The sequence below is a fragment of the Solea senegalensis genome, linkage group LG3 (genome assembly GCF_019176455.1).
Source record: "Solea senegalensis isolate Sse05_10M linkage group LG3, IFAPA_SoseM_1, whole genome shotgun sequence".
NCBI classification, from domain to species: Eukaryota; Metazoa; Chordata; class Actinopteri; order Pleuronectiformes; family Soleidae; genus Solea; species Solea senegalensis.
This window is the reverse complement of record NC_058023.1, coordinates 30,752,407-30,762,197: the sequence shown is the minus strand read 5'-3', so window position 1 is coordinate 30,762,197 and position 9,791 is coordinate 30,752,407. Positions and strand designations below refer to the sequence as shown.

The 9,791-nt window shown below is 43.0% G+C and overlaps 1 protein-coding gene across 2 annotated transcripts in view; it reads right to left on the bottom strand.

Moving 5' to 3' along the window:
* Positions 1-828: 828 nt before the first annotated feature.
* Positions 829-9,791, bottom strand: part of snd1 (staphylococcal nuclease and tudor domain containing 1) — a 166,751-nt gene continuing 157,788 nt past the window's right edge. For both annotated transcript variants that reach the window (XM_044022843.1, XM_044022842.1), the window contains exons 23-24: positions 3,532-3,576; positions 829-1,795 (exon numbers count right to left, since the gene is read on the bottom strand). In XM_044022843.1, the coding sequence (XP_043878778.1) occupies positions 1,730-1,795; positions 3,532-3,576 (111 nt within the window). In that variant the 3' untranslated portion in view covers positions 829-1,729. The remainder of the gene's footprint in view (positions 1,796-3,531; positions 3,577-9,791) is intronic.

The window sequence follows — 9,791 nt, the reverse complement described above, 5'->3', positions numbered from 1 at the left end:
TAAACTATGACTTTTTGATGGGATTTTGGACAACATACTAACCTATGACATTTTTGGACAACATACTAAACTATGACATTTTTGATGCGATTTTGGACGACATACTAACCTATGACTTTTTTTCATATTTTGGACGACATACTAACCCATGTTCTTTTGGACCACATTTTATATTTATGCTTCACGTTGACACCTTACCATACTTACTTGACATTTTTAATCCCTTACCATGCTATGACTTTCTTTGCCATCTGACATTTTCATACCTGATGAAATATTCACAATGGATTACTTTAGTTTTACTTGGCGTTAACTGACTTTTAAGTAAAAACATGAGTTAAGTGTTTGCCCCTGCAATCCTTATTTCAACTCAACTCTCTTTGCTTATATAAATGAAAATGTAAACTCCTCAGGTCCATGTTGATATGAATAGATTACCAGACAGATACAGGGCTTTAAACTTCACCTTTGGCTCATCCTATTGAAAATTCATCCCTTAAGAAATAGTCAGTCACCTCATATAGATTCAGAAGTTGGCTCACTGCCAAAGCTGCATCAGCTCGCGTCCTGTTTGGTCACCAGTCTTGCAAACTACTGATAAAATTGAAAGGTTTTCAAGGTGAAGCTTTTGAATTGATCATTTCAAATTAACTGTAACACACCAGTGTTCTGTTTTAGTGAGAAAAAAAATGTTAATTTTAAAAGATACAAAGTCAAATTCAAGTCAACCTTCTGTTGATCTTCAGATGAGTGACGTCAATCAGTTTGAAAAAGACCTCTTTGTCACAATATTAATGGAAAAAAAGAGGCGCAAACAAAACACTTGTGTGCTTTTTAATTCAGGAGATTTTAATAGAATGCAAAGGTCCATTAAGTGGAAATAAATTCAAACACTGTTTTCTTATTTTGCGATGGCGTACAGAGTCAGAAAGAGAAGAGGCTGCCAGAGAAAGATCATAACCATTAATATTAGAATGTAAACTTTACAGAAGGAGAAAGATGATAAAATGCCACAAGACGGCGTCCATATGTACTGGTCATAAAAGTGAATAAACGACATAACACTCCTCACAAAAACATCCGCAAATGTCATTGTCACACAAAGATATTATACACTTAAGACAAAAAATAAACTTATCCTTTTGTTTGTTTTGTTTTTTGTCTGTGTGGCTCCACCTACAGAATTTCTTTAAAATAAATCCATTTACACTTTTCAAAGTTTCCTTTTTCACATTTACATAATTCCTTAGGGAAACATTGGTTGTTTTTTGCTAAATGTGTTTTCACTCAGTCACTTCCTGTGCAGAGGGCAGGGATTGGTCGAGGACATCGGAGAGCATTAATATGATTGGCTGAAAACACAAAAAACAACAGTTTTGCAAATAGTGCAGGCTGCTCGAGCTGGCAGTGGCTCATTAGGAAGATTAAAGATGAACGGAACGTCACTGTTGAATGACTCTTTTTTTTTTTTTTTTAGTATAATTTACTCAAAGCTAAAGGGGCGGAACTGAAAAAACAAAGTATACAGAGCAGAGGAGTCAGAGCTGGAGGGATAAATGTGAAACAAGGAGTGAGTCGATGCTTGTCGTTTAGTTTTTCCATGACTTCTTTACTTTTTCTCTGTCCGATGCGTCACTCGGTGTCCACGTTGGTCTTTGGAATGGCGTTGATTGGATGGTCGGTTCAATTCATTTCATTTCTTCTTTTTTCTCTCTCTCCCTCTCTTGCTTTAACGGCGGTAGCCAAACTCGTCAGCGTCGTCTGCGCGGAAGTCTCCGTAGCGCCAAATGTTCAGCTAATGACGATGAGACAGAGATGGATTTCATTTGAGAATAATGACACCGCATTTGCATGAAAAGCTATAAAACGGAACTTCTATAATCTCTCCAGCACATTACATGTTCACTGATCAAGAGAAAGAGACAAAGGAAAGTCACAGGCCAATGCAAAGACTTCATCATCGTCATCACCAGCATTTAATCGGACTCTGACTAGAGGCTCAAACAGCAGCGAGTCCATTACTTCTCCTGTTCCATTACAACGTTGCTGCATCGCCTCATCAACTGTCATGTTTCTCTGCTAAATGTCGTTGTCATCACAACCACACTGGCTATGTGTGTGTGTGTGTGTGAGAGAGGTTTGAAACGGCATCAGGTGCAGTAGGGGGTTATTTAAATAAGTTCACATTGTCTGAGGTGTGTGTGTGTGTGTGTTCCTTTTCTGGCTCTCGTGAGCGCTCAGCTGTTAACGCTGTGATTCATAGCTAATTAGTGACTGTGCTAATTAGCTGTACTTATTAGGATGAATGAATGAATGAGGCCATTTGTACATACTGTCATTTCCCATCGCTCACTTCGCTGCGTGTTTTTTCTTTTCTCTCCTCTTCCCTGACATCATGAAACATCGCGACTGTGATTAAAGACATCTGTAGTTTCTCTGGGTTTTACAGCAAGTAACTAAAACATGATGGTTAACTAAAAGGATGGTTAGTTACCTAACACGTTATACTAGCCGTCCCGCCTCTTTAGGTACCTGCTCATTCAGTTAACTATGAAGAGGCAAGGAACTGAAAAGCAGCTAAAGCAAAAAATTAAAAATACATATTTTGCCATATTTCACCCTGACATTTCCAGCTCAAATAAAGTGTCCTCTGTCCTCAGAAGACACACAATGTGTGTGTGTTTACACGCATGTTAAAAGTCCAATAATAGTCAGACTAAGACGATCATTTGGTTTTCTTCATGTCACGTAAACATGTTAGTCCGACTATGTATACGCTTAGTCTGACTGGAGTCGGACTTTCTGCACATGCACCAAAATGTCCTCCCTCTCTTTGACCAGGAAGTAGAAGGAGACGACGGATAAACTGCAGAACTGTTGCCGTATAAAAAAATCATTTGATGATTTTTATTATCACGTACAGCAGCTACCAAACAGACAGAACCAGAGTTATGTTTGTTGTTTTGCGATATAAAGGTCAACAGGAAACTGATTCAACATGCACTCGTTTACAGAGAGATACGGAGGCAGAGTCAGACGTACGCGGCCAATAAATCATGGCGAGTTGTCCAGTTGCCCGTCTTAGTCGGACTACGGCCTTAGCTGGGTTAAACTGTGCTTGTAAACGTACCGAGGGACCTTGTCTGGACCAAAACCTGGTCCTAATGAGGCAGAGATTTGTTTCTAAGTATGTATGTATACTAGGCTGTGAGGACACATTTCTGTCAACTTTAAAGACTGTTTCAGGGTCAGAGTTAGACTTAATTATTAGGGTGTGTGCAGATTTTCCTCGTCCTCCCCGTCTCTGGACAATAATACTTGTCCTCACAGTAGGGACCTGCACAGACTGTGGGCACAAATCCATATGGGACAATAGTGACGGCCAATATAATGTGTTAGATAATGAGGGAAAACAGAGAAGTGACTCTCACTCTGTCTCTCATTGTGCTAAAGTGTCATTAGTGTTGTAATGAATTCTTTTTTTAGCATCATCAGATCGTCTCAGAGACAAAGACACGGGACATGACTTACCCGGGCACTCTTGGCAGATTCTTGACTGTTCAGATACTCCATCACCTACGAGACAAGAGACAAGTCTTTAACATCACTGTCACACTCGCGACTTCTCAGGGATTAAGTTAAACCAGTGCCTCCTTACATGGACACTTAAGGTGTTTAAGACTGGGATTAAAACAATGACAAAAGTGTTAACAGCAGAATAATAAAACAAACAAACAGTCTTTGTTGAGTTCCATATGTCAGAAAATAATTGACATCTTTATGACGGTTTTGTGTCTATTTTCCAGACGACCGCCTTAAACCCAAAGAACAATCAATTTGCAATTAGGAAGATTAAGATTAAGCAGAAGAGCTGTAAATCCTGACGTTTCAGAAGCTGCCGTCAGTGACACAGCGTGTGTGTGTGTGTGTGAAACTTTTTATTAAATGTGTTTCAGAGACTGTTCCATGTTTTATTGATGACACTTTGGTCCAAACTTTCTTTCCATGAAGGAAAGAAAGTATAAAGTGGTTTATTCCTACTCTTGTATACACCCCTTTTTTGCACACACACACGCGCACACACACAGCCGCCAGCATCACCTACTGTGCAGGAAACATTAAAGGAGAGCCATTATGCAAATTTCCACTTCTCTTTTTCTTCTCTACAGTAGCTTTGCATGATTTACCGTTCAAAAATAAAAATCTAATTATTGATTTCAACCTGCCAGTTTTGTGGCCCTTCAGACTCTGACACAGAGACAGAGAGAGGCCGTTTTAGCTCCACTTTCTTCTCTGATTGTCCGCCACCATGAAAGAGTGCTGTGAGCCGCTCAGTTACTCTCCTTTGCTGGAGAACATTAAATGACTGTAATAATCGATAATAGTCGCGGAGTCGAGAACAACGTGTGGAAAAAGTAGAAGCAGCAATCAGCAAGTCTGATGCTTCAACTGCTGATTCACACACCTACTGTGTCTACAACAATGATCATTTTGTGTAGTCCACAGTGATTTTTTTTGGGGGGTCAAACTCATCCTCACGTCCGTTGCTTAGTAAAACTACACTGATATAAGAAAACATAAAGTTCTGTCCAGGGTGTGACTCCGCCTTTTGCACTATGTCAGCTAAGGTTGGCACAGTATACTGAATATAAGAGTTTTATGTTCATATACTCGTCTCCAGACTTCTGCGGAGCGACTGTCCAATCACAGACAAACATTCACCAGCGCAATCACATTTAATAACAATTCAACCGTGTGTCACAGAGTTGCCAACGAGCAGTTTAACCTCAGTGAATGAACCGGTGATGAGTCACAGGGCAGAGAGTTAAGTTAGATGTGTTCACAGTAAGTGGTTGTGTGGACCTGTCCTCCACCACCACACTGTCACACACACACACACAGTATGTTTAACCCTGACCACTAACATTCTGTCTATAAACACTCAAATATTAATGTGACAACAAAACACAGAACTTTGAACAAATACGCTAAAGAAGAACAAGAGTGGATTGAAAGGAGGAGAAAGAGTCGTCACCATGTTCATGTAATGACTTCCATTTTGCACCACATTTGTGTAGATGATTTTAGCAGCAGATGAGATGGCTCTCACACTCCGGTGCACACACACACACACACACACCAGAACAAGGATGGCAGATGTTAAAAACTGTCGACTGTGGCTCGGGTTCTGGAGTGTAATTGCTTAGCAAGCCGCATGCACGTCGTTTGATTTCTGCGCCGCCAAGTTAACAGACCTGCAGGTGGACGCTACGGCGGGGCGATGATGTCTGAGTGGGCGCACGCACGCACCACGAGTGTGTGGCTGGCAAAAAGTGCAGAGGCTGCACAAGTCATCCATCAAAGACAACTAAAGGGGAGGGTTTTTTTTTGGAAGGCTTTGGGATATCGAGTCTTGGTCCCATCAGGCAGATGTCACCATATGGAAGAGTCGGCCAACGATATTTCACAGACACAAAAGGCCAGTGATGCCATTTGGGCTTTGGAGGGGAGCGATCAGTGCCCGCTGCAGCTCCTGGTGCAGCATTTTGGAAAATCTGAGGGGGAAACTTGAACGATGTGGATGAGGGTTTCATATCTGCCAAAGTGTTTGGCAATATTCAAACACAAGAGAGGCAATTACATTACAGAGAGAGAGAGAAATGGCAAAGTGTGGGGGGAAACTTTAGAAGTAGAAGAAATAAATTCCCTCTCCACTTCTCCAGAGTCTGTGAAAGACGCACAGTCAAGAGTCCTACACAGCACAATGCACACAGATGACTGCTGCCATGTTGGAGCCATTACGGTGAGCCGCTTTGTGCTCTGTGCTGGGAGGGCAGGGGGGGCGTCTTTTCATGGCTCGCCCTCATCGCTCACTGTTCTGCTCACTTCAGCTCAGCGCAACACAACGGCCAATCAGCGCGCGGCTGAACGCCAGCGCGGCGGCCGCCTCCCGAATTCTGAGCAGCACCGCGCGCAGCATCCTGTCCCGGATCCGTCTTTCACGGCTTTTCAATTGGCTCCAGTAGGGAGGCATAATGGCTCATTTATGACACAAACAGCATCCCGACTCGTGTGGGGAGAGGACTTCAAGTGGCAGAGGAAAGCGATGGGGTGGTGCTGGTGATGAGTGTGTGTGAAACCAGGAGGAGGTTTACAAAGCAAAGGTATGATGCAGAGTTGTCAGGAAACACCACAACAAAGAGAGGCTAACGAGCGACAACCAAATAAAAGTCAGGATGAAAGTGTTACTGAAGATGAAGAAAACATCCATAATAATGTTTCCATTTAAAGAGGCATTTTCCTGCATGCAGACGAGCCTTTAAGCCTTGTTTTTATAATAAATCTGCAGCCATACAAACACAACTATTCAGGGATCCTTCACACGCTCATGTAAACACAGAGTTGATTCTTGCTCCTCTGCAGTTATTTGAGTATTAAACACAACAGCACTGATCAAAAGGAAGTTGTGTAAGTGAGTATTTACTGAAGCTTTTCAGTTGTAAGTCACTGTGTTATTGTTGACAAAGATTTTGTCCGTCTAGACTGAAAAAGACATCCCATCAGATTTCAAACAAAAACCAAAGAGCCAGCAATTTTTAAAAAACAAAATCACAATTTTTGGGAGTTTTTTGTGGACAAAAGAATCGATAGAGAAGTCTGTGTTTTGGGGGCAGAGGGTGGAGGAAGGCGGCGGGTGTCAGCATGCTCGTCTGGGCGACCCCACAGAGCTGCCATATGTCACACAGATGCCATGTTAGCTGAGCAGAGTCCACGGACACCGGCAGTAACCGCATTAAGGGCACGCTGAGTGCGTGTGTGTCCACTGAATTTATATGTAATTAATTTTTCACATCAATTTATGTCTGCTTAAAAAAATGCTCTCAGAAAATTTAACTGATTACAGAAGCTATTTATTACAATTTCACACCAACAGCTTAAATAAAGTAGATGTTTATGATCTGAAAAACACTGTTATAACTTTCTAGTGAACTTTGTTGGTGGTTAAACCAGGTCCAAGTGTGATGCGTCTCCTTAAAATGAATGACAGGTGGTGATGGCGTTCTGGTGTGTGTGTGTGTGAGAGTGAGACAGACTGGATGTCTCCCTGTGCTGGCTGGCGTGTCCATGCCCAGGTGGTGTTCTGGTTAGCTTGTTGTGAAAGTGATGGATCTGAGCGGGCGCTAACGTCACATCTTTGTGACAGGTTGTGTGTGTCTGGTGCGTAGGTGAGCTGAGACTCTCCTCCCCCCTCAGAGAGTTTTGGACTGAGCGCGTCTGAAAATCAAGTGACTGATCAAAGTTTTGCTCTCTGGTCGCTTGCTGCTGTGATGTGATGTCAGGACATGTAAAGGCTTTGGGCCCCCACGCATGTTGAGCTTTTCTCATTAACAGCGTTGACAATCACGCGTCCACAGCCTCCTAAACAACGGCAGTCAAACTCACACCAAGAAAAACAAAGTGCCACAAACTGGCTTTGTTTTTTCTCTCCCTCTACTGCTCCCTTACTCCTCATTACATCTCGCTTCATTCTCCCTCTGCCTGCCATCGCTGTCTCCACCAAGACGAGTCGTCTCCAGAGCGTGAGCAGGAAAATAAAGCCTCTTATATCTGTAACTTGCACTATTTCAAGTCGAGCAGAGTCGGCTGCACAGTGGATTACGGCGCAAACGTCTCTTATTTTAGGACACGGTGGCACGAAAAGTGCACCGCAGGCAGAGAGACCGGGGGTTTATGTGAAAGACTCTTCAGAGGATCCACGAAAGCTTGTTGTGTCTCTGTCTGACAACACTGTAAATGTGAGACTGAAGAAAGTGGCCAAAAACTAAAATAGTATTAGGACCACATGTCACAAAACGTTTGAAAGAAAGAAAGACTTCTAACTATTTCATCAGAAATCTTACTTTAATCTGAGAGGTCCCAGTGAATTCTGACTTTTTTCAATTCATGCTCTTACTTTTTACTTTTTTTTCTTTCTTTCAGGGAAAAGTTTATATGTGGCCCTAATACTCTTCCATTAGGAGTTATATTTAAGTAATACAACTATTTTTCCATTTTTAATTTTCAAACTATTTTATTAAAATTGAAATTAAATGTAGTATAACATATATAAATTAGTAGCAATTTAACTATGATTTGCATGGCCATCCAACATATTTATTACTTACAGACAAACCTGTTTACTGTAAAGTGATCAGAAATACATTGTAGAAGCTTGTGAACGCTGTGATATTAATAATAATAAAAAAAAGGTGAGCCCATAATGAGTGTCATGGGTAAACTGGGATAATGCCCTGATGCATGCTGGTTCCCCGCAGCATGACTGTCGGAGGAGATCAGGCACTTTTGGCTGGAACGCGGCGCGACAAGCCCACCAGCGTGAGATCATGGAGTTAAGGAGGACATACATGTACACACACACACACACACACGACCAACGCAAGGACATAACTGATATGACAGGGAGCATTCTCCACCAGTGCTGTCTCAAGGGTAAACGCAAAGGAAAAACAATTCTTACGTAAACTCACAGAAAGTACATCACAGCGACTGTATCTAAAGAGTTTGCGCTCCCTTTTTTTCCCTCTCCGTCTCCCGTGAGGTCACACAACTCGGAAAAATAATCTAAGTTTGAACAACTTGATGCCTCCACTCCCCTGCTGCCTGTCCTCCACACACCCCCAGGGTGTGTATGTGTGTGGGGGGGGAGGGAGGATAAAGTCTGTGTGTGTGTGTGTGTGTGTGGATCTGCAGAGGATGGAATTGCGTTTGGGAAGTGGTGCGTGTCAGCGAGGACATGTCAAAAGGGCCCTTAGAGCAGTGGTAGCAGGGGAGGCAACTGCCTGCCTGCCTGCCTGTGTGTGTGTGTGTGTGTGTGTGGTCAATAACAGGGGAGCAGAAAATGTCCATTAAAAGGTTCCATCTCTAACTTCACTTGTAAATTAGGTATTGAGCCATTGGTGAGGAGCAGTCATGCTGTCACACACCCATGAAGCCCAGTGTGTGTGTGTGTGTGTGTGTGTGTTCTTGATGGGCTGTGACAAGCGGACGTCGGGGTTGAACAGCGAGGCCAGCGACCTGAAACTCAGTCAATTGCTGATCCTGATACGACTAAAAGCCATTTATGGACGACATGGTGGAACGTTTATTTGTTTTTTAGGTGCAGGTGGAGCAGGTGATTGAAACCTGATCCACCGTAGCAGGACGCTAACTGACTCTCCTCGGCCCACCTACATATTTGTGATATTCTTGTTACAGTGAGTGTGTTCTCTGTTGCTTTGTTTTCGCCTGTCACTGTTTCTGTACAACAGGTTTAAAAGTGAACATGTTGAAACTCATGAGACAGACACACACACACACACACACACAGTGTTTGTCCTTCCTACCGGGGGACAGTCTATAAGCGACAACAATCGCGCTACTACATGAAACGGCGTCTGCCCACGAGGGCTCAATTTGTCAGAGTGTGCTACTGTACAGACGCGCTGTCATTCCCACGAGGCAAATTATCAGTGTCCAAAACAGAGCCTCAGCTGTGCAGAGGCAGAGGACTACATCGCATGCGCCACCGTGCTATAGTGTGTGTGTGTGTACAAAACGGCACAATTATTCTTTGATAAATGGAACAAACAATCCCCGGAGACATCCTGTGTATGTGTGAGCCTCCTTCCTGATTTCCTGGATTGTGCTGCATGTGCGCCTACTCCTCACAGCCTGCCATTTCATCCTCAGCCATGAGTCCAACCCCCGTTAACACAATCACTCCACAGTATGATGCAGCTGCTGTTGCTACT